At 44.1% G+C, this 25,295-nt stretch overlaps 1 protein-coding gene across 5 annotated transcripts in view; it reads left to right on the forward strand.

The window, feature by feature from the left end:
• Positions 1-25,295, forward strand: part of ATP2B3 (ATPase plasma membrane Ca2+ transporting 3) — a 147,819-nt gene extending 122,524 nt beyond the window's left edge. For 2 of the 5 annotated variants that reach the window (XM_063119378.1, XM_063119379.1), the window contains 6 exons: positions 1,373-1,586; positions 1,715-1,926; positions 3,179-3,286; positions 5,381-5,563; positions 12,741-12,894; positions 24,850-24,952. In XM_063119378.1, coding sequence (XP_062975448.1) covers positions 1,373-1,586; positions 1,715-1,926; positions 3,179-3,286; positions 5,381-5,563; positions 12,741-12,894; positions 24,850-24,875 — 897 coding nt within the window. In that variant the 3' untranslated portion in view covers positions 24,876-24,952. Of the gene's footprint in view, positions 1-1,372; positions 1,587-1,714; positions 1,927-3,178; positions 3,287-5,380; positions 5,564-12,740; positions 12,895-24,849 lie in introns of all 5 variants that reach the window. The other 3 variants (XM_063119376.1, XM_063119377.1, XM_063119380.1) reach the window with 2 other exon arrangements.

The following is a 25,295-nucleotide window of genomic DNA, read 5'->3' on the forward strand; positions in this document are numbered from 1 at the left end:
GGAGAACATTTGGTCTAGTTTCACAATGTTAAAATAATATTTTTTAATAAAATCTGCTGCATCTTTATAGTCACTCAAAAGTTTTTCTAATTGATTAACCAAGCCAATTTATCAGGGGCGGGTCTACCATTAGGCAGGGTAAGGCATTTGCCTCAGGCAACAAGTTGCTGGCAGGCCGCAATGAGGAGCTAGAGGAGAGACCCATGGGTCATGCAACCAGGGCTGCACCCCCTAAGCTAGCCTGCTGTTTTCAGGTGTAGTGGAGGATGCTGTCCTATTGCCAGTGCTGAAAAAAGATTCAACAGCCAGTCCAGTACATGGAATGGGAGGAGGCACCATGTTGTTTTTCGCCTCTGGCAGCAAAATGTCTTGGGCCAGCCCTGTAATTTATTCAACATTGCAGCCTACATATGTATATTCTGAGTCCTGTTTTCTCACTAGTTTAATTTAATACATTCGTACAGAAACAAGCATGGCTGAAGAGGAAATGGACTGGAGGTTATTTGAAGGGAATTATCAGCAGATGCAGGACGGACTGAGCACCCTCTTTTCCTTCTTGCCAGTTCTCCGATCCCACATTTATAAAATCTGGCAAACACAGCTCTGAGAACATGTTTGCCAAGATAATGTGTAGTTTTGCCCCAAAGCTGAAGTCTCCAAGAGCGCTTCTACTCTAACTGGGGAGCTGTCTTCATGCTGCCGTGTTAGCGTCGCCTTTCCATCTCCCGGGGCAGTTTCCGTCTCTTGGGGCAGCATCAGATAATCCCAATGCCGAGGAGGGAATGTGGAGTTTCTGGGTGGCCATCTGGATCCCATAACCGCCCCTGCCCTCTTCCTGATGGAAGGTGACCAATCGCTAGTCGCCTTCCATCAGGCTCCACCCCCAGGTTGGCTGCAGAGCAATGTTACACAGCGGAAGTGCCATGTTGCTGTCACTCCCTTTGAAAAAGTTGGGGTAAATCTCTGACTTTTCAAATCAGAGCATTGTGGGGAAGCCCCCCGTCCCCAGTGGCTGTGAAGCTGTACCAGTATCATCTAACTGATGGGGCACAGATCCACAGCTACCGCAGGGCTTTCCCTGTGTATAGACAGCCCGGGATTGAACCTGGAATCTTATGCCTGCAAAGCACAGACTGTAGCAATGAGCAATAACCCACTGGAACAGTCAAGTCAAGTTGACTTTAACAAGTAAAGGAAAAAATAAGATTGTGAATTATTCCAAAGTTGGTAGTGATTGAAAGTTTGCAACCCCTAAAATGCCACGTTTTCATGGTTTGGGACACTGGAAACGTAAGGTTCCCTGTTTCTTTCTCTTCCTTCTCCACTAATTATCAGACAATTTGGTGCTATAATACCCTTTCATCTTTTATAGGACTCTCCACTCAAGGCAGTGCAGATGCTGTGGGTGAACCTGATTATGGACACTTTTGCCTCTCTGGCACTTGCCACCGAACCCCCCACTGAAGCTCTTCTGCTGCGCAAGCCGTACGGACGCAACAAACCCCTCATTTCCCGCACCATGATGAAGAATATTTTGGGCCATGCTGTGTACCAGCTCATTATCATCTTCACACTCCTGTTTGTTGGTGGGTTTCCATGACAGTGTCCTGGAATTGGTGCGTGGGTCTGAGCCCATCGGTCCAATCCAGTCGGGCAGAGGGAGAAGCCTGGTATCTTCTCCATGATGCTTTTAACCACCCTTCCACATCCACAGGTGAAGTTTTCTTCGACATTGACAGCGGACGCAATGCCCCCCTGCACTCCCCACCCTCGGAGCACTACACCATCATCTTCAACACCTTTGTCATGATGCAGCTCTTCAATGAGATCAATGCCCGCAAAATCCATGGCGAGCGCAATGTCTTTGATGGCATTTTTGGCAACCCCATCTTCTGCAGCATTGTGCTGGGAACCTTTGGCATACAGGTACAGACCTACAGAATAAATGCAAACGCGGAGCTAAATGGAGTTGGCATGGGGAAGGGAGGATGGATGAATACATAGGTAGAAACAATGGGCATATGTCAACTTTCCCCAACCTGCCACACTTCATGTGTTGGACTGTAACTCCCATAATTCCCAGCCAGCACAGCCAACACATAAGGAGGGTGCTAGGTTGAGGAAGGCTGGTGTATGTATACCTGTGAATAAATGGGTGGGTGGGTGGCTAAGTGTCTGCTTCTGTGAAATGAGGTTCTTACATCCTTACGTAATAATTATTATTATACAGTAGTAGTAGTAATAATAATAATAATAATAATTGTTGTTGTTGTTTGGATCAGTGTATCAGGCATTTCACAGAGTAACATAGGTAAAATAGACACGTCCCTGCCCCAAGGAGCTTACAATCTAAATTTTGAAAGTGAGGGAAATAGCAGATAACGGGAGAGGAAGGGAGAAAAAAGAGAGGCAAGGCTTACGAGATAGATATACTGTAAGATGCAGTTATACTGATTTAGGCTTCATTTCTGTTGTGAGGCAAGGAATGACACTTAGCTATTGCTCTGGTCCCATTTCCTGGTAGCCCTTACAAAAGGAAGAGGCTGCTGGTAGGCTTGTTAACAGTTCTGCCTCAAAGCAGCTTGTCTGCATCACAGAGTGCTCTGTCTGCTTGTATTCCTATGGTTGTCCTTCTCAGACCTCTGGTTCTCCTTGCCTTGCAACATCTGACTTTCCTTGAACTTGGTTGTGTGTTTCCAGTTCCTGTTCTCAGTCCTGTCTGAGGCTGCCTGCCTGCCTGCCTCTTGTTCTGTTCCCACTCCTAGCTCTCCTATGCCCTGAACGTGAACCTGATTTACCTTGAGAGCTAGTGTGATGTTGTGGCTAGAGTGTTGGACTGGGAGTCTGGAGATCCGGGTTCTAGTCCCCACTCGGCCATGGTAGCTCATTGGGGGACTTTGGGCCAGCCACAGACTCTCAACCCAATCTACCTCACAGGGTTGTTGTTGTACACCACCTTGGGTTCCTTGGAGGAAAAAAGGTGGGATATAAATGTAATAAATAAATAACTTCACAGTCCATGTCCAACCCCACATCCAATTAGATCCTGATACTAGAGATTTGGCTACCATCTCCAATGGGCTCACCCATCCCTGATTATGTGTATGCATGCTTCATTAAGGAAGATGGGTCTCTCACTAGTTTTTCTCACCATGTCTCTCTTCTACCCCCCACACAGATCGTCATTGTGCAGTTTGGGGGGAAGCCATTCAGCTGTTCCCCACTGAATGCACAGCAATGGCTCTGGTGTCTCTTTGTGGGCTTTGGGGAGCTTGTCTGGGGACAGGTAAGATAAATCATATTCGATCCGCTCCATCTGCACTGGTGTAGAATTTAACTGGAGTCAAGGCTTCCTAGCATACAGCCTAAGGACTTTGTTTCATTGCCATGATCTCCAAAATAAAGCAGGTTGTATCTGGGGCCAAGATTCCAGGTATCCCATGATTCTAGACAAGTGAAGAAAAGTTGCAGGATGTACTGGGTACAGAATTCACCTTCCTGAGAATCTCAGCTTTTGATTTTAAAAAAAATATTCAAGAGATCCAGTGTGGTGGAGTGCTTAGAGTATCAGACAGGGACTGGGGAGACCCATGTTCAAGTCCCAACTTGAAAAAAAGATGCAAAAATGGATTTAAGAGAGTTTATGAATAATTAAAGACAAGTATGGAGTTCCATAAAATAAACTTTAATTAAATGTCTAATCTATAATGCAAAGTATTAAAGGTATTTGTAAAAAGAATTATATTCTAGAAGATATAGAATTATACCAAAACAAAAACTAGACAGTCCACAAACATGGTGACATTGCTGATTTAAGATAAGACCTTTATTGATCATTCAAGTCCTAGCTTGGTCATGAAGCTCACTGGTGTCATTGAGCTAGTCACTGACTCTCAGTCTAACCTACCTCACAGGGTTGTTGTGAAGATAAAATGGATAAGAGGAGGGTCATGTACACTGCCTTGGGCTTGTTAGAAGAAAAGTTGGGATATAAATGTAATAAGCAAACAAACAAATACATAAATGTATTCCTAGCCCTTACTGTTGTGAAGATAGCTTAGGAAATGTTCAGTAAAATTTTAGAAGCCAGTGAACGGGTATGGTTTCAGTCACCTACTTATATTATTATCTCTTTCCTAGGACTAGGAGAAACAGATTTTGCAAAATAAGCAGAAATATCTGAAAATATGCTTAATTTGCATAATTTATACAAGTTGCAGAATCCAGCTTTTCTTTGCACAGAATTTAAGTTGGCCTTGCTGCAGAGTTTTGATTTCACCCACTACCATTTTGGAAGGACTTTCTTCAGGGAGTCACCCTGCTTGGCCCTTGCCCTCTTCCTTCCCCCAGTTCCCTAGGCCTGACAAATTGCAAGCCACTGAATTCTATCCACTTGCAAACAATCACACATTGTTTAAGTGTCAAGATTTGTCTTCAAATATCAGAAGAGTTACAGATCATTACTGTTAGGAGTTTCATTTATCTGGTTTACTATGCATTAGTGGAATGCACAATGAAGTTAGATCCTAACCCCTAGACTGGCATGATACTTTCCCTTGAAAACATAATCAGAGGAACCACCAAGCAATACATCATTTGGTTCTACTCTATCCAGTCAATGGGTGGGCTTTTCCATGACCACTTTATGTATTCTGTACTTTAAAAAAAAACTGCTTTGAGGGAACCCAAATTCTTCCCCTCAGCTCAAGCCAAATTTTCTGACCTGCACACATTATACAAACTGAGAACTATGTATATATTTGCTTATTCTGCATATATTCTGATTCTTCTAATTATGGGGATGGAAGAGGGGCAAAGAATTACATGGGTTGGCTGAATCCCCACCCTCATGCCCCCATATAGTCTTCTCATCAACCTCTTCCCTGACTCCTGAAATTCCACTCAACATTACCAATAGAGTCTCAAACTGCTGTCCTCGGTCTTAAGAGAATGCTGAGAATCTCATGGGCTGTAACCACACACACGAGCATGCTACTCAGCCACTTTTTACAATGATAGCTTCTTGGTGGGGGGATTTGGATACACTTTGGGAATCTTATTGATGGAAAATATCACAGTGAGCAGAGAAATGGCAAACAAGGGGGAAACCATACGTCCCCCTCCCTGTCTTTCTCCCGGTACTTCTCTTCTCTAAATTACTCTTCCAAAGTGCTTTTTTTAATTTTGAAAAATGCCATCAAGGTTGTGTGACATGACTTTGTCAGTAACATGTAGCCAGTCCATTAGAATGCTATATCCACTACCAGGTTCTATGCCAGTGCAATGAAATTGTGCAATAGAGATTGGCCCTTGGACATATGGGCCCCTATTCTACAGAGGAAAGTCTGGAAGGTAGACTTTCCTCTACCCCCTCTTGCAGGTCATTGCCACCATCCCCAGCAGCCAACTTAAGTGCTTGAAGGAGGCAGGGCATGGCCCTGGCAAGGATGAAATCACCGATGAGGAGATGGCAGAGGATGAGGAGGAAATTGACCATGCTGAGCGGGAGCTGCGCCGTGGCCAGATCCTGTGGTTCCGTGGCCTCAATCGCATCCAGACCCAGGTATGAGACAATGGGGAGATGGCTTTTAGCATCTGACTCTTCCTACCAGTGCTCCCTCCCCCCACCCTTTACCCAGCCCTTCCTTTGCTTTAGCAGTGACTTGAAGACAAAGCCTTCATCTGGTTATCTCCTACCCCTTCCCAGGACATGGTGGTTTCACTCTGATGCTCATGCCTGGGGGAGAGAGAGAGAGAGACCCATAATGCCAGTCTAGGCATTTCATTTCCCCACTGCCTTGTTTCAGCAGAAAGAGCTAATGAATGCAGTGCTTGGATGCATGAACAGGGCAGCCTATAGAAGCAGAAATGGGATGGCGATTCTGACGCTGGGCTACTTGAAAAAGCCCAGGATAGCAAATTTGTGGCTGAAATGGTTGTAGCAATGCCAATAGTAGTAGCAGTAGTAGTCGAAGTAATTCCTATAGTAACAGTTCATTCCAATTCCCCGTGTCACAGATGGGCAATAGAGGTATCAAACATAAGATCTCTACCACAGACTACAGAATATGATCATTTTCATGGCCAAGGAGCCACAAATGTCAAACTGGTGTACTTACTCACAAGCAGATCCAATGTCAGAAATGTCCACAGCCGGGCATTTAAATTGCCATATGTTCCTAAGGCACACTTGCAAAAAAAAAAAAAAAAAGAGCTATGTTCCTTGCACTGAGGAAGTGACCTAAGAACTGGACTTAGTCTATAGGCCTTACTTCACAGCCTTCTTTCTCTCCTGCCCTTGCAGGGTTTTTCCTGGCTGGAATACATTTCAGGAAATGAAACATTTGCAATGGTTGTTGAGCATATGGAAAATAAGTTTTGTGGGGATTTGCATTTGTCAAATGGAAGTAGAATGGACATTTTGGGGAGTGGATGAAAAACTACAGATGTATCTTGGTTACCTGCTGAGTGAGGAATTTGGCCTTTCAACTAATTTGGGCTTTATATCCCTGCATTAAACATCCTTACCAGGAGGAGGAGAAATCTCCTGACAGAGATTTCTTTTTTGTGATGGTAATAGTCTCCTCTTCGATGGCCATAAGAGTAGCACCAAGGGCTCAAGGTATAATCATGGACCTTGCTTTTTCTGTAAGACAACCCCCAATTTTCCTAAAAGCCAGATTTCTCAGTTTCTCCACAGGAAGGGTAAACTACAGAGATTGAATTCTGTGAATGAATTTAATTGATTAGTTAGTTGCTTGACCATTTTATCTACAAATTGACCAGTGGCATAAGCTAGTGAAACAATGACACCCACATTATCCTGATTATAAGGAAAAGAGATTTTGGCAGAAAGTATATAGGAGCCTAGCATCCAAAGAAAAGGACAAGGCACTTTGAAGCATAGAAATAACTCTTCCAAAGCCACTCAAAACCTTGCCACTCTCCTTCAAGTTTCAGGGTGCTTCCACACTGGTGTTTATTCTGGAATTGCCATTCTTTATTCATTCAGTGTTTATGGGACATTTACACGGCATCACCAGATTGCTGTTCTTCTGTGTTTTCCCTGTGTTTCTTTCATGTCTTTTTGAGAGCTCACAAAATACATTTTTGAAAGAAATTGAACAGCAATGCAATCTCCACTGGACTAGTTCACCGTAATGCTACTCTTCCATCTTTTTTCTTTTTTAAAAAGAGGTTTGAATTTGATGTGTGCAGTAACATTTTGGGCAGTTGAGCCCTATTGCCACACCTTTTCATTTGAACACAGCTTCAGTTTTACCTTTCCAGACAGTTCCATTTTGGCAGTGTGGATTTTAAAAACTGCTTCTTAAATTTGCACTAAAATGCACTTTCACGTACTTTCTTAATCAAACAATGAAAAGGTGTTTTAGCTAATTTTAAATTTAATTAATAAAATAAACCTGCTGCTAGAATGGTGTGTTCGGGTGCATTACTACTCCCCCATGCACACAGCTATGTTACACTACACACAAAAAGTACTGTACTTACGGAAAATCAGTTGCAGTTTGTATATCCATTACAGCAGGAGAGCAATTACTGGATATCTCTAAAAGCCTGCAGTTTGGAAGCACCCTCTGATAACTACTTTTACCTTTTAGGCCTATCTGCAGTTATGAGGGTCAGAAACATGTCTGTTTTCTTTTAAAGAAAAATTAAAGTTAGTTTTATCACTGTACTGAAAATCAAGTACCACAGTTTATGGCAGTCACAGCACAACCACATAGCCATTCAATAAGAAAGGCCCCTGATTACAACACAGAACCCAGGAGGGAACCCACCTGAAGTCAGGTTGTTTGATCTCTAGCCTTTATAGGGCTTCTGTACCTCAAACCAGGTCCATGTGAGAGGCATGATTCCAAGGCACCCATGTCTTGCTTCTATGTTCTAACAACATGCTTTCTGATTGCAGCCCTTTCCCACCCCTCCCTTCCCATTACCTCAGACTGCCTTAAAGAGGGGGTGGGACATGTGCCTTGCGATTCTTCTTTTCCTTTAGCAAGTCAAACAAAAGGTGGCTTGTTCCTGCCTTGAGAGTTGATGCTCTTGGATCAAAGAAGTACCCAGGCCCAGAGCATGATGAGAAATGACCAATGGCATGTTGTGTATCAAAGTTGCTGTTTAATGGTTAAAATGAAATGAATACAACCCAGGAATCCCGTCTTCCAACCTCTCTCCTACTCCAGCTCCACTCCATTCCAACATGGCAATCCATCTCAGAGTGAAAAAGAGTGCCTAGGTGCCCCATCCTCCATGATAGGAGCCAGGGATCCTGGCTCCCCTCCATATGGTGGACCTCACCAGGCTTTCCCCCACAATGCTCAAGGACCAGGACTTCCAGGATGGAGTGTAGAGCTTGCAAACAGGCCTAAGCCCCAACTCTTCTCATTTTTAAAACTTAAGCACTGCCCCTCAGCCTCAGCCCACTAAACCTACTGTGTTCCCTTGTGATGGTAGCCACGTGATGCAACACCAAATTTGCATCATCTTGCAAAACAGAAATCAGTTCCAAGAACCTGACTATTGGGGGAGAGGAGAGCAGGGAGCTTCTTGTGGCTCAGAATGCCTTGCACAGAAAGCCTACTGGCATCAGAATGGAGACTCTCCTGCTTCTGGGCTGCTCATCCCATTTGCACCAGCAGGAGATCAAGAGTTCCAAACTGGTTTGAACCCTTATTTCCTCCATTTTTGACAAGCTGACTGGTTCATTTGGATCTACAACATGCCCAACCTCACCAGCTCTTAATCTCACACTCAGCCTTCGCTACAACTTGGTGAAAGAGTGCATTCCACATTATATAGTTTGAGGTAATGTGACCAAGAGAATGGCTTGTCATAGGCCACCCTGGTAAGTCCATGTCTGAGCTAGAACTTGCAAATCTCTATTCCCTGCAGGACCCAGCAACATACAGCTACTGCCCGTATGTTGCTGGGAGTTATGAATGGGTTTGTGAGAAGGTGTAATTTATAAATGGTGAGCCTAAAGTATGAATGAAATACTTCATAAGCCTGAGTATTATGGAAGCTATGACCTGTGTGACAGAAGAAATTCATCATACATTCTATTCACTTTCCGCTATTTGAGAACTACAACCCTGGATCAGGTTTTTATTATTTGTTCTGGTGCATGCACAGTTCACTGAATTCAGAAAGGGTTCTCCCTCTTCCTCACCATTCCCTTCTCCTATGTCATCACTGACAACCCATAAAAATAGGATGTTGGGTTGATAGATGTTGTGTGATACATTCAGTTTAAACCTTCAACATAATTCAAGTAGTAAAACTTTTTATGGACTATACAATTTCCTACAGCAGGTGGTGTTCACATATTGGGATTATTTCATCCATCCATCAATCTCCTCTCTGCACTTATAAAAATAATATGCTTAGACTGAACCATTCTCTCTGAAATACTAGTTTTCTACTTGTGTGTGTGTGTGTTCAAACACACACACACACACACACACACACACACACACACTTGCAGCCTGAACCAATGGGAAAAGCTGAATGTATCAATGGCCTTCATGCATAAACGTATGTATGTGCTTTTGAGTGGGGAGGGCATGACAAGATGCAGTAGATCTTAATTGGAATTGTGACCCACTGAGAGATTTTATTATATTCAGTGGTTTATAAATTCCACAAATCAATAAATAGATGCTTAGTTTCTAAGGCAGGGGTGGGCAACACTTTTGCACCCAATGGCCACCTGTGGCAGTGGGTTGGTAACTGCATGCTGGCAGTGGGCATGGCCAAAGCCAATGGTGGGTTTGGCCTGGGGCCCTCTCCTTTTCTCTCTTTCCCACGCATAAACACAAACACATACACAGCCTTACACTCACTCACTCTCTCACACACACAGAGAGCCTTCTACCAGACCCACTCACAGTTTCATCAAACAAAGAAGCACACACACACACCCTTCCTCACTGTGTGGGGATGGAGAGGTTTAAACTTTCCCTTCCAGTATGTTGAGATCCCATTTCTCCACCTTGGCCTACTGTCCAGCTTATTAGCGCTGGAAACATCTGACAAGTTCACAAATTTCCACACTCCTCAGCTGCTTCCAGTACTAATCAGCTGAGGAGTGGGGAGGAGGTCTGTGAGCTACACTGAAGTTGGCCAAGGGCCATATGCAATCCACAGGCTACCAGTTGCCCATATGTGGTGTTAAGGGTTGATTTGCATTGATCCCAGGTGAACAGGTCATGCATACATTGGTGTGTGATTGCCCTTCCTCAAGAACCTTGAACGAGGCCTACAGGCATGAATGCCAATGAAAGCATGCATCATTCATGGGGTCCACCCACCCATTTTTCTCAATACAAGCAAGGCTTGCACACATAAATGTGGACATGCATAGCCCCACTCCGGTTCTATGTATAGTGGGGCCCAAAGCTCACTTCCACACTCTGCTGCATGTATAATCTATTCAGGTGTAGAATTTTTTTAGCCTAGATCCAGGAGTTGGGGATTGTTCTGCCTCTTCCAGGAGTGTAAAATAGCTCACATTCTTGAATCTTCTACAGAAAACTTGGCGTGTTGTAGTGCTTTCTACTTGAGGCAGTCATTAAGAGGATTTATCTAGGACAATTTATGGGGTTGGAGGGTAATAACAGAGTGGGGGAAGGAGGTTAGCCCTCAGAATTCCTCAGCTCTATGATTCTTCGTACAGTTAATATATGACTTTTCTACCGAGCAAGTTTTTTAGCATAATAAATAGAACTTGGATATTCATTTGTTAGCATTATTGTACTGATTTTTTAATATCATACTTGTGTTTTGCCCTTCCTCCAGGGAACTCAGGGCAGCTCAATTTTAAAGCGGAAAAAGTTTCAAGACTAACACGCCCCACAACTTAGTGATAATTTACCTTCATTTTTATTTTTTATTTTATTCTTTTAAATTTATTTTATTTCATCAGTGACTCTGTACTGCCGCACTGTGTACAAAACTAGCACTGGAGTGTCCATCCAGCCTGCTTCACTATAGCACACTAACTCCCATTCATTTCAATGAGGCATGCACAGAGATTATCCCCCATGTTAACTAGTGGGACAAGGAAGGCAGAGGTGCCATTTGGATTTTCCACCTGAGCCATAAGAGTCTGGGCCAGCTCCGAGAGACACCAGGGGGAGCAGTGTGCAGGAGGATTCCCACGGTTATCTCAGATAATGATGGAGATTTCTCCAGGCGGGATTTCTACAGGGGGGTGGAGTGTGCAGGTCAAGCCCTTACCCCCTGGAAGAGCCCAAGAAGCACTGCAAGCCAGATGTGGAACCTCCATGGCTCAAATTAGGCCTACAGGCCAGAGACTCCATATCCCTGTACTAGGGAGTAAACCCCAATGAACTCAGTAGAACTTAAGTTCTGAGCAAACATGTTTAGAATTACGCTACCCACATTGTTCCGATAAATGTGAAATGAAGAATCCATTTTCTGATATTGTGGAAACATCATGGTATAAAAGGACCAGAATCTCGCCACATACACGTGCGAAGTAGCCCCCAACTTCAAAGTTTGCCTTGGATCTATTTAGAATATTTACATTCTGCTTTCCAACAAAAGGTCATGAAGCAGTTGACATAGTACAAGTGTGTGTGTGGGGGGGGTTTTCAACCATGTTTCGATCAAGTCGGCAAGGGTGGGCTTCCAAAATGAGAAAAGTATTGTGGAAGTGGGTGTATTCTTAGGGCAACTTCTCATACAATGATTTGTGCTTGGGTAAACTTAAGCACAAAATACATATAAAATGCCCCATCATTCTGAGTGGAGGGATTTAAAACTCTGCAAGAACTCTGGGTCATGGGTGTGTAGATTCTGCACTTTCTCCTGGGGGATCCTTGCCAATGAGGGCCATGCCACGCAAGAGTAGATTTTGCCTTCTCTGCAACAGTGTCCTCAAGAGCAGCACTTTTCCTTGTAGGAATGAATGGCAGCAATTCGGAGAAAGTAAAAGAGATATCCCCAGGGCCACCATTAGGTAAATCTACAACTGCTTTTTAATCCTGGTTATTCCACTTACAAAGGATCAAGCCTGCTTTTTATTTACATTGCCCTCCACCTCTTCATCTGTAAAATCCTATCTTGGGCTCAGTTCCTTGGTTATGCTAGAATGTACCTGAATGTTGGGAAGGAATGGGGAGATTTGTATTACTGTTGGGGTTACACAGCAATCTAAAATGTGCAGAATGTTTTATGATCCCTCCCTTGTTTGAGGTGGTTCTCCTTGTCTCAGGTGACAGCCGAGTAGATGAACCTATTGAACATGATATTGCATTTTGATTATCTTATTATTCCCACACACACACCTTCCCCAACAAAGTTATCACAGCATCTTGTAGCAATGGGTTCCACAGGTCAGTTATGCCTTGCCTTGTGCTTTTAATGGGATGGTTCACAGCTGTTGTCTTGCTGGATTTCCCCCCAACAGTTCTGGTATAATGTGCCATGGGTTTGTACACTGTGTAAACTAGAAATGGAGCCTTCAGGTGTGACCAGTTGCCTCGATCTTCTGCTGGTGCAATTTGCTCTTTTCATAAAAGAACATTAGCGTGGTGCCAACTCCCACCAGCTGGCCTCTGGCACATAATGCTTCATAGCCTGTTGCAAGAGGCCGAATACCCAGCATGGCCAATTCTGGCTGGCACGCGCTGTTCCACTGCAGCCGCTGCCCGCTGCCATCCAAATTTTCTATCTCATTTTCTCTCCTGCAGATGGAGGTAGTTAGCACCTTCAAGAGAAGCGGCTCCTTTCAGGGGGCTGTCCGACGCCGCTCTTCCGTCCTCAGCCAACTGCACGATGTAACCAATATTTCTACCCCCACTCACGTAATTCTCTCCGCCGCAAATGCCAGCGCCGGTGCCGGGAGTGAGTCTTGATTTCCTCTTACTGCTTGTGATTTAAAACAAACAAAACAAAGACAAAAAAAACCCATCCTATTTCTGCCCTCCTCCAATACCCCCTTCCTTCTCTTCTACCCACCCCCACCCCACCCCCTTGGTCCCTCGTTGCTGCAATCACTGTTGCAATATTATTTATTTCAGTTTTTTCTCTGTCCGGTCTCAGTCACGCCGGATTTACAACTTCTATAAAGCCATACAATTTCTGCGCTTTGCTCCTCCTTCTTTAACCACCTGCACCCCTTCTCTCCTTGGTTTGCTCGTCTCTTTCACCTTCTCTATCAGTGGCTGCTGGTTTTTAATGGACTGGAGTCAGATCCCCAGCTGGTGAGGTGGTGGTAGGCATGGGTACGGGTATGTGTTGCTGTCAAAGGAGTAAGTTAGAACAATACCAGCTTGGGATCCAGCCTCGTTTCCCAGCCTAGCCACGCATCTTGATAGCGATTAGTGTTTATTGTGGTGTTTGGTGTGTGTCACTCACTGTTGCACGTCAGAGATTGGGGAGGGGGGAGGTGTACAGAGGAGAGGAAAAGATCAAGTCCCAGATGAAGACATGAAGCTTTTGAACAAGACCAGATTGTTATCTCACCATTCCTGGGCTACATCTGAAGTAATCTGCTGCCTATAATGAGGGTCAAGGCAATTCTGGTCTAGATTAAATTTTGGAGGAAGCTAGCACAAAAAGGGAAGCAGTTTGCCAGCCCATTGACACAGCAGAACTTCTTTCTGCTAAGCATGACTTCATGGCCCTGACTAGATTTGACACAAGAATAAACTGGGCAGGTCAGATTCCTATGGCTTCTAACACCTGAGGAGACTGATTTGTGCTACTTGGTGTAGTTGCTGTGCAACCCACTTCAGGATAAATGGAAGTTGCTCAAACACAGGTGCTAGTGAATTGTTGCCTACTACATATTCACTTGCAGTTTCATTATTTCAAATCACCTATCTGCACTTCACATTTAAACTAGTGTGAAAACAGGTTTAATGTCAAGCTTGCTTCCAAAGCATCCTGGGAGTTGTGTAGTATTGTCCTGAAAACTTTTTTTTATAGGAAAAAAATGTCATAAAACTATGGTTCTGGGCATATTTACATTAGAGAAAAACAGCTTTCACATTCATTCCCATTGAACCATGGGAATTGCAATTCTGTACAGAGGAAGGGAGGGATCTCTAGCAAAATTCTAGGCATCCTCCCCAAACTACAATTCTCAGATTCCTTGAGACAAAGCAAGACAGTTAAAAGTAGTATAAAATCAATATAAGGTTGTAGTATGATATGCCCTGTCCAGGTTCCTTGATTGGGAGCCATAACAGTGAGCCAAGTTTGATACTGGTTTAAATTTGTAAAGTAGACAAGGATGGAAGAGATGGCAGAAGAATGCATATTTACCCCCTCACTCACAAAGTGGGCATTGTAGAAAGCCTTTGAACAAACAAGCAAAAAAGACCATTCGGAGGACTTTGAGAAAAAGAATGCCTGATTAGAAGCTGGAGGTTGGAACATTTAAGAGTTTAAAAAGATGTTTGTGGAGAGAGTTGAAACCCTGCTACAAGTGGAGGATAAGAGCTGCTGTCGAATGGGAAGGGGCAGAAAAGGAAGCCTTTCATTTTGCTCAGAAGCAAAAGGTGAGAACATGCCTCTTGAAGGCAATGACAGTGATGTTATGGACCAGTTCCTCTGTGTATCCATGAAAAAGTGGTTCCCCTGCTCCTTTTATCCACCTCAGTCCTGTTTCAGTGCCCCACCCTCCCACCCCTCTTCAGAAACTATGCCAAATCCTACTTGCCTTCTCGAAAAGAAACCCTCTTTATTTATTTCTCATGTTTTGGGCACAACAATGAAAGATCCAAAGAGGTAAGCTGTCTGTTCTCCAGTTCTCCAGCTGCCGGACTAGGTATTCTTGACAAATTGGTTCGTTTAGAATATTCCAACAACAACTTCTTCTTTTTCTTCTTCTTCTTCTTCTTCTTCTGTTTTTTTTTTTTTTTTTAACTAATCAAAGCCATGCTGGTGGTCATGCCGGCATTGTGGTGTGGTGTGGTGTGGTAGATTCATGGTGCCTTTTGGTATGACATGCACTGGTCCTGCTTTTCAATGGCGGCACACCCTACAGAGTAAACCTTCGAGTATGGCCTTGTAATCTTTGCTGGCATTTTATCAGTTGTTTCTCTCTGTCTCTATCTCTCTCTTTCTTTCTTTCTTTTTAAATGCTGCCTTTATATTAAACTCTCTTCCTCCCTTCCAGCGAGCTGCTGTCGCTCCTTGGGAAATTGATATCCATTATGGCCTTTGGGCTGTCCCCCACCTCTTGCATCTTGGAAGTGCTGTGTCTGTATTTTTCTTTTCTTTTCTATGATGAATATATTTCTTTTTTAGGAACCATGTTGTGGATGGCAAATGGGTTTCTCCACCCTAAATTTTCCAAAGGGGACTTTGTCATTTCAGGCTCACAGAATAAACAGGGACAGACTGCAACATTTGGGTACTTGAAACAGAAAAACCAAATAGCTCCTCCTTCCACCCTCTCCCACAGCCTAATTAACATGGGGCACAATTTACTGAGGAGTTCTCCTGAACAAGGCCATTGAAATCAGTGAGCCTGCTCAAGAGTTCAATTCAACTAGGCTTCAGCAAAAGAATTTCTCAGCATAATTGTATTTAGCAGCATCCAAACCTCAGATAACGCCTGACAGTCTCTTGTGTAACCTGCCTCCTCATATCATGACAGCACAAGTGCTGGATTCTTGCAAACTTTTCTCAAGCCCCCATCCAGAAATGTGGGAATCTAAGTAAATCAGCTAGAGCTTTGGAAGGCAATCCTTTCCCAGTAATATTGCAACAGGGCTACACTTAATAAATTTAATACATACTCTGGGCCATTCCGCCTAGAATCTGACATGTTAGCTGACCAAGCACTGGGATTTAAATTTTTATTATTTTGCCAGTTTTGAAAGCAACTTAGCAACAGCTTAGGTGTAAGTGAAAATGAGCTAACCAGAACCTGCTTTTTGGAGTTCTTGTGCCTTTAGCAGTTTGATGTATTCTTAAAGGTAGAACCACTTCTGCTGGATCCAGATAAGGATCTCATCTGAATGGGGACGTGCATACGGATTTCACATCAGTTCTGCACATGGAGGACTGCTTCTTTGTGTAGGTGGACCCTGCTGAAAGCACCCCTTAGGATTACTTACCAAATTGGCACTTCTGCATAGTCTTATTCTTGATAACCTACTTTGGAGGAATTGCAAGACATTTTGTTGTTGTTTGAACTGAGATAAAATTTAAACTAGAGCAGAGCAGAATGTCAATATTAGAGACATTTTAATTTTTAGTTCCTTCTGTATGCGTTGTTAACATAATGTTACCTGCCCTGATCCTTGAGGATGGCACAGGCTAGAAACCTAAAAAGTAGGTTATGTTTATCCTGACGAGGAGGCAAGTGTATTGCAGTAGTGCTGGTCACACTTGGGGGGACTTGTGTTGCTGCTAAAATCAAATTGACCAAAAACTGTGACAAGAGTCGAACACAAAAAGTGAACAATGGCACTTCTACAATACCACCCCCCAAATATCTGGAAAGATATTGTCTGTCCACAATCATTGTTTGCTGTCTCAGTTATGAGACGCATTAGGAGTGCATACGCAAGGGAAACCCTTTGCACCAGCATACTCTACAGGTATTGAACTAGGGGTTGTTTACGCTTCTGCAAGGTCAGTGGCGTAAGTGGAGTGGCAGCATTAGAGGCTGACCAAGAGCCACAACACAACTTAGTTACCCCTTAAGAATGGTTGGATTTCTCCCCACCCTCTCACCGAATGTTTATGAATGAAGTGAGGATTCTAATTTGTGTTTGTGCATCTGGAATCAGACTGGAGTGGTAGTTAATTCTTGGATTAATTAATATAATCAGGGTGATTTGTTGTAGGTGACACATCAAGGTGAACCTCCCAACTCCCCCTAGCAAATGTTCACTCCTCCCCAGGGAGGTTGAGTGTATTCTTAAGAGAACCAGTGCTGTAATCAGAAAATATAGACATATACATACTTAAAAACAACCACAACCAATATTAGATATAAACGTCTGATTTGCAGCCTCACACAGGCACAGCTCTGGCCCGGCAGAGCTGCTGTTGCATTTTCACTGGACTTTGAAACCCTTTCTCACTGGAGCCTGAAATGAACTCCCTGTCTTAGCCCCTCTCCCGTGCACCTTTCCCTTACAAACTTCCCTTCCCTATTCTCTTCCCTTTGCAGCCGCCGAGATATCATGGATGGGACCACCTCAGTGTCCGCTGGGAATTTCCTATAGTGGTGTTTTTTTTAAAACCAAAACCAAAAACAATTCCAAACAATAAAACTAGCCAAAGTGCTCCCCTTCCCCCACCCCCAACTTGTCTCTTCACCCCACCTTCATCCCATCACTGCTGCTTTCTACTTATTCATGGGGACTTTGGCATCACATCCACATATAGGATGCAGCCTACTTGCCCAGAAACCCTTGTCACCAAAGCAAACTAAGAAAAAGAAAAGAAAGAAACTCACCTATGTTAGCATAGTGCTCAACTAGAATCCCCTCTCTGCTACAACCGTAGAAGATACTACTTTGGGAGCTCACAGGAGAGCACATACATATCTGCCAAATTAGCAGCATTTATTTTATAAGATGGCTTTCCTCTGAAATGCCTGTAAAATGTATTTTGGGAAACTGAGAGTGAGGGCCACTTTACTTGAGGAAGAAAACAGATCCAATATCCAGAGACCCAACATACAAAAAGATTGATCTAGTTGGATGGTCAGAAAAACCTAACATAAAATCCCCAACCAGAACCTGAGCAAGGATCTGGCAGGCTCCCATAATTTAGTTTCTCCCAAGAACATAGTTAGGGACCTCACCTTCAAGATGGGGACAGTTTGGCAGTACCAATAAGATTAACCAAGACATTTGAATTCCCAGCCCCTATTACTCATAAGCTTCTTGTAAGATTTGGGTCAGTGGAAGAAGATTTATTTAAGGATGCATGCTTGGGTTGTCACTGTCCCACAGATTCTCTAGGTCTAGTCATCATAGTAATCACTTAAAAATGGAGAAAGAGCTGTACAACAGGGATTCCTTGCAAGATCCTTTTAAGTGGGGACTGGACACATGCAGAATTTGCTTTCTTTTTTGTCCCATAAGAATAAATGACAGCCATTCACTTGCACGGTTGAAAGAAAAGGCATGCACATTCAGGAATACTATTGGAGTGGAGCTAAAACTGGCTTCACCCCTGGTGAATCCAGTATGGGTGGGGGTTTGTCCTTTTCAACATGTTCCAGATTCCAGATTTTGGGTTCTAGAACCACTGAGACGTCCCCTGTCTGTAATAGTCCCACTCCTTAATCTGTATAGCCTATCCTGGGGTTCATTTTTTGGCCATGCTAAAGTGTGATGGAACCTTTGGTGTAGATGTATAGAGATAGGGACCACAGTTCCCCCACCCCACCAGTTTGAACCCAGATCTAAACTTCAGCTCCCTAATGATGCAGGCACAGATAGGCCTCTTAGGAAAGTCCATTTCCTCTTGGGCACTGTAGTTTGATGAGGGTGGTGAGAATTCTCTGTTACAGGTGCAGAGCTCCCCTCACAGAATTACAGTTCTCTGGGGAGAGGAAATGACTATAAAACCAGTTTATGCCTGTAGTAGTGGAGACACTTCCACAGGGGGGAAGCAACAGTTCCATCCCTGGCTGTGCAACCTTTTCTGACAGAGCTGCAAGTGCAGCTGAATACTGAATAATGCATTGCCACTGTAGGTAGTGCCTTGAGACCTGATGTTCAGAAAGGGTGCCCCTGTCCCATGCTTTTCCACCTCAACCTGCTGGTTCATCTTTTCTTTTTTGTGTCTTACCACCTGCTTTTGGCCAGGGCAGGCTCGAGAGGGAAGCCTGCACGGCATGGACGGAGGCACCAGTGGCACAGCATGGACTCATCATCCCCTCTTCCCTCGTCTCCTCCCCAAAACAGCAAGGATGGGCCTCAATACTCGAAAGTTTACCGTACTGTTGCAACAATGCATGGGTCTTTCTTCTCTTCCTTTCCTGAGGCTGTGATTGGAGGTGTCTTTCACTGTCTGTTTGTGCTGTTTTGCTTTTCTGAAGTCACGGTTTGGGGCTCCTGCCCTGACTTTCTTGCAGCATGAAAGCTACCCCTCCCTGCTCATCTCTGTTTCTGCTGTCTGCATCTTGCACTCACCAAGCCAGGCCTTTTGCTATATGTGCCAGTGGCTGCAAACCATCAGCCATCTTGCTTTTCCATTCACACTGCACACTTTTTCCAAGAGGTGAGATCACCACACTGGGTCCATGGCTTGACTGGGAATCAAATCTGATGGCCGCACCAGCTTCCTTAAAAAAAGGAAAAGGGGGGGAAAGATATTCGCTTTTCAATTCCTGATTTGTGTTTGTTGAATTCCTGCACCCCTCAAAAACAAATGATCATTTCATTTCCCCAGCAATTTTAATAGTCAAAAAGGGGCTTTATAGGATATTTTATTTATTTATTTATTACATTTCTATACCGCCTAATAGCCGGAGCTCTCTGGGCGGTTCACAAAAATTAAAAACATTCAAAGTATAAAACAACAGTATAAAACCATACTATAAAATACAATATAAAAGCTCAACCAGATAAAAACAGCAGCAATGCAAAATTACAAATTTAGAACACCAAGTTAAAATTTATTTATAGACTGTTAAAATGCTGCGAGAATAAAAAGGTCTTCACCTGGCGTCTAAAGGCATATAATGTAGGTGCCAAGCGAACCTCCTTAGGGAGCTCATTCCACAGCCGGGGTGCCACAGCAGAGAAGGCCCTCCTCCTGGTAGCCACCTGCCTCACTTCCTTTGGTAGGGGCTCGCGGAGAAGGACCCCTGAGGATGACCTTAGGGTCCAGGCAGGTACATACGGGAGGAGGCGTTCCTTCAGATAGCCTGGCCCCAAGCCGTTTAGGGCTTTAAATGTTAATACCAGCACTTTGAATTGGGCCTGGACCTGGACTGGCAGCCAATGAAGCTGGAAGAGGACTGGCGTGATGTGGTCTCGTCGGCCAGTCCCTGTTAGTAACCGTGCTGCCCTGTTTTGTACCAGTTGAAGTTTCCGGACCATTTTCAAAGGCAGCCCCACGTATAACGCATTGCAGTAATCCAAACGAGAGGTTATCAGAGCATGGATAACTGTAGCTAGGCTATCACTGTCCAGATAAGGGCGCAGCTGGTATATCAGCCTAAACTAATAAAAAGTGCTCTTTGCCACTGAGTTCACCTGTGCCTCAAGTGACAGTTCTGGGTCCAAGAGCACCCCCAAACTATGGACCCGATCCTTTAGGGAGAGTGCAACCCCATCCAGGACAGGATAATTTCATTCAGTCCTACACAACGTCTAGCTCACCAGCTTGAATGTAGGTAACCAGGTACTGGACAACAACATGCAGATACTAAAAAAAGGATGCTGGCAAGCTGCATTCAAGTTGGTGGATAACACATTGTGAAGATCTTGTAGATATCATTGTGTAGATCCCATAGGCGTGTGCAGCACATTGCAGCATTAGGATGTGCACCCAGGGAAATACATTTTTTAAAGGCAAACGTTTATTGAATACACCAATGCTCTACTCTGCGTTGGGCTTGCCTGACCATGAGAGGGCCGTTGCAGGTGGGGTGGGGGGAATGAGGAGACACTCCTCAAGCCCCAGCATTGCTGTAACTTTGTGGTAGCCAGAGGAGGGGCTTACGGGGTGATATTAGCCTTCAGGGACCCTCCTCCTGGACTCTTTGAAGCAAGGCTCCTGGCAAAGTAATTCCTTTTTGCTCTTGCTGTGGGAGAAACGATGATCTCTTGGAGGCAATAGTCCTTCGGCACAGCAGCAGAGCAGCTGGAGGACTGTTCCCACTGCATCTGGATCCCTACTCAATGGCCCCTTCAATTTGGCGCTTATTGCTTGAGACATTAGGGTGTGCCTGGGCACACCCTTTGTGCATGCCTATGATTTATCCTTGCAATCCTCCTGTGAGGTATTAGGGTGTGATTACAATTGAAGCTGACAGATAATTCCTTAGATATGCCTCTCTCCCACCCCACAAGTTTTAAAGCTAAATTACACATGATATTGAATCACAGATTCTTTTTTGTTTTGTTTTTTATCCTTTGCTCGCTGGCAGTTTTCCTGAAAACCCCCCCTCCCCACACCCCCATGGGATAATTTGAAAACTAGGCATCTCTAAGAGAGAATGTGCAGCAATCCCTCCCATTTGCAATTCCCAGGATTCTTTAACAGTTAAACCAGTGGTTCCCAAACTTTTTCAGGTAACCGCCCCCTTGGTTCCACAAACTCATGCCCAGTACCCCCTACCCTACAGTATAAAAATCATTATTCAGAATAGCGGTTTTCAACGACCCACTAAAGAAGATAATAACAATACAATTCAAAACAGTAACAATTAATTGAATATTTATTCAAAATCCGAAGCACCCACCGCAGGCTTGCCAAGGGAGGGAGGGAAAAGAGAGCAAACGCCTCTGTTTTGCAGCCAGCGTGGCGTGGCACGCCAACCAGGGTATGTCTCTTCATTAGCGTTTTGGTGCTTTTGAAACATTTAAATTTAAAAAGGACTCTTCTTAAACAGTATTAATACATGTGTGGATTCTTCCTCTCTATGGCTTGGGACAAAACTACCTTCTCCCATAAAAATGTCCCTGGGTTTTAAGACCTTCTGGAGAAGGTCTTAAAACCGCCCCTTTGCCTCTTAGCGCCCCCCTGCCTCCCCCTTGCCTCTTAACGCCCCTATGCAATCCCACCGCCCCCAAGGGGGCAGTACCGCCCACTTTGGGAACCACTGAGTTAAACCAAGATATTACCGTATTTCGATTGTAAAACGCCATCGATTGTAAGACGCACACTAATTTCAGTACCACCAACAGGAAAAAAAAACCTAAGACACACCCGTGATTCTAAGACGCACCCCATTTTTAGAGATGTTTATATGGGGGGAAAGTGTGTCTTAGAATTGAAGAAATAGGGTAACACTACCATGTATATGCAAGACAGAAAATCAAAATGGCCTCCCTTCCACTAATTTACGCATTTCTCCTACACAGGCCTCCTTGAAATGAATGATCAAGCTATTCTGTAGCTCTCATTTATTTTGGTGGGACTTGCGTAGGCAAATGTCCTGGTGGATTGTGCCTCATGGACAAGACCTGTCTCCCCACTTTGCTATGCTCAATGGCATACAAAATCCACCTGAAGCAGCTGCACCATTTTTACCTCATAGTAAGAGTGTAGAGCTGTATTGATGCAAATTGAGCTCAGCAGAGAATGTCAAGTTAAATAGGTAATTCAGTTGGGAAGACACTTAGAACTGATACCTGACATGACCCTGGGTGTCAAAATAACCCTAACTAATCAGAAGCTTGGGTTGGAGAACAAGAAAGGCCATTCCCAAGATTTCTCAAATTCCAAATGCTGAGGTAAATCTTTATGCTTCTAGACCCAGAGGGTCTGAATTGTATCAAAAGTTGGAGGTAGCACCTGCCAAATCCATACAATTATATAGAAACTTGCCCCCTTTGCCATTCATACAGACGACTATTTTCTAGGTAGTAACTTACCACAGTATGCATGTAAAGAAGCTGATCATTTGTATTGTATTACCTTGTGCTAATAAAATGTTTACCTCTCCCCAGCTTCCCTGGATTTCTGATCAACTGCAGAGAGAGGAAGATTTTTCTCACCACTTGATAGGACAATACAGGATTAGCTTGCCAAGTGGTTATATGCATACTGTGGTAGTTTACTACTTGGCAAATGAGTGTCTGGGTCACTGCATGAAAGTTTACTTGGAACTGCTAAATAAAAATGTTGAGCTCTGGTTCTGGTTTCTTTTCTTTCTGCCTAATTCCAAAGATTATTGGCACAACTCCTTGCTTTACCTTTTGCAATTACAAATCCACATTTCTCTCGTTGGTTTTCTTCTCCTTACATAACATCTCACACACACACACACTCTTCTCTCCCAGAGCAGGAGAGATTATTAAAGAGCCTTAGCTCCTAAATGTATTTGCTAAACTCCCTTTGGAAGTCTGACCCAATATTCCTGCATGCTTCTGAATTGTGTTGGGGCTTTGCTTTTGCTTTTTTTTTTTTTTTTGTCTTTCTCTCTTAGGCCTTCTTCTCAGGTTGGTTCTTCTCACCCTACCTTGGTAAAGAAGCTGGGTTCTAGATCCCCAAAGCATGGTGTGGCATGAAGGCATTCAAATGCATGGGACTGCCTAGGATCATGTGCTTCAGCCTTCCTTCTATTCACGGAGCATGCAGGCCCTGGTCACATTATGTATTTCTCTTGTCCATCACCAGCTTTCTGGGCACTCGTCAAGATGAGCTATTCCTATCCCTTTCACGGGGAGAAGAAGTGTGACAGAAGCCCCCCTCTTCTTCACACCAAAATCCACCAGAAATTGTAAGCCACTAAAATCCATGCTAAGAGCAGTTTCTTGGCCTCACGACGAAAGTGGCAGCAAAACCAGAGCTCATTTATTTTTGAATTTCCCCAACCTTTCCTTGAAAGAGGCAGCGGATCCATTCCACTTCTGCAACCAGACAGGCTGAGAACATTTCAAATTTTCCCTGAAGCTGGGGGAAAAATACTATTCTCCAACCACTACTTGATTAGTTAGCTGTTATCATGTTCCCAATTATGAGGAAATTTAAGAAGCCAACCTGAATTTTAAATGTCACTGTCAATCCATATTAGCACAGGGTCAGGTTGGATGATCAGACAGCAAGACCCTGAATTCTTGGGAACATTATATCATACCACTGTATCAGAATTAAAATTTCAGCAACTTTCTAAAGGAGGAAAGTTTGTATAGATTTTTTAAAATCAGCTCTTTTTCCATTCTCACTTTCTTTAAACTAATTTCCACCCTCGTTGCTCTGTTTCACCATGTAAAATGGCCATATACTACCATTGTTCCCCATTCCTGTTTGAACCATTCACTCCACTCGTATTTTCTGTTGATTCCTCTTCTCATTCCTTTTTGTTTTGTTGTTCTTCATTGCTGATGAGGGCTCCTTTAGTTCCCCCTTCCCTCACCCACCTCTTCATCAATGTCCACCAGGAAGTATTAAGTATATCCCAAGTCTGGCCAGGCCATGGAAAATAAATGTTGTTCAACTCGCGAAGGAAAACAGCATAGTCTAAAGTTCTCAGAGACAAGAAGGAGGCTGGTAGGCAGCAAGTATCAAGGACCTGCACTGCAAAGCCTGACTTAGAACTCCTGGCTTCTGCTCGTATTAGCCCCTGGAAGGTGGGTAAAAACAGAGTTTAGAGGTAGCATGTCAGACTTATATGGATGAAGTCCATGTTCAGTTCCTGCCATCTCAGTTAAAAGCTTTTCAAATATATTGACATCACAGAATTATACTGGTATAATTGTCATTCCTTATCCCTAGGGAATTGTAGTTCTCTAACTGGGGCTAGGAACCTCTAACAACATTCCTAGCCCTCTCACTAAGCTACAATTCCCAGGATTCTTTGGGGAAAGCCATGGCAGTTAAACTGGTGTATAAAACTGTTATAGGTTCGTAGTGTAAATCTGCTGTTAAATTAGTTAGCAGAGCTAAGGGCTAATTTAAGATATTTGCAAAATGTTGGAGAACCATCGACAGCATTTGGTCTGCAAGTGCTGGGATGAGGGGAGAAGTTAAGCTATAGGACTGCAGGCTCCTGTGTCATCTCTTCAACCTTCCCCTTGACCAAGCCAGGATGGCAGAGGACGAACAGTTAGCAAGACCCACAAATATGGTCCGGCACTGGATCCAGCAACTATGAGTCAAGCTCTCATTCCCTCTTCTTCTTCCTCCTTTTGGCCTTCCCTGCAGATCCGCGTAGTGAAAGCGTTCCGTAGCTCACTCTACGAAGGGCTGGAGAAGCCAGATACGAAGACCTCCATCCATAACTTCATGACGACGCCCGAGTTCTTGATCAACGACTACATCCACAACATCCCCCTCATTGATGATACAGACGTGGAGGAGAGCGAGGGTCCCACAAGACGGCGCTTCCGGGCCAGCCCCCCACCATCCCCCAACAAGAACAACAATGCCATTGACAGCGGCATCTACCTAAGCACCGATGTCAGCAAGACACCTACCTCCTCGTCCAGCCCAGTTAGTCCGCTCCACAGCATGGAAACCTCCCTCTAACACAACCCCACCATGCAGCCGGTCGAAATGACTTTGTGCACAGCAGGGGTGTCCAGCTCCTCCTGGGAGATAAGGACTAGCTGAGTGAGTCAGGAAGGAAAGTGGGCAGGAGGTGGCATTTC

This window comes from Elgaria multicarinata, chromosome 3, assembly GCF_023053635.1.
Source record: "Elgaria multicarinata webbii isolate HBS135686 ecotype San Diego chromosome 3, rElgMul1.1.pri, whole genome shotgun sequence".
NCBI classification, from domain to species: domain Eukaryota; kingdom Metazoa; phylum Chordata; class Lepidosauria; order Squamata; family Anguidae; genus Elgaria; species Elgaria multicarinata.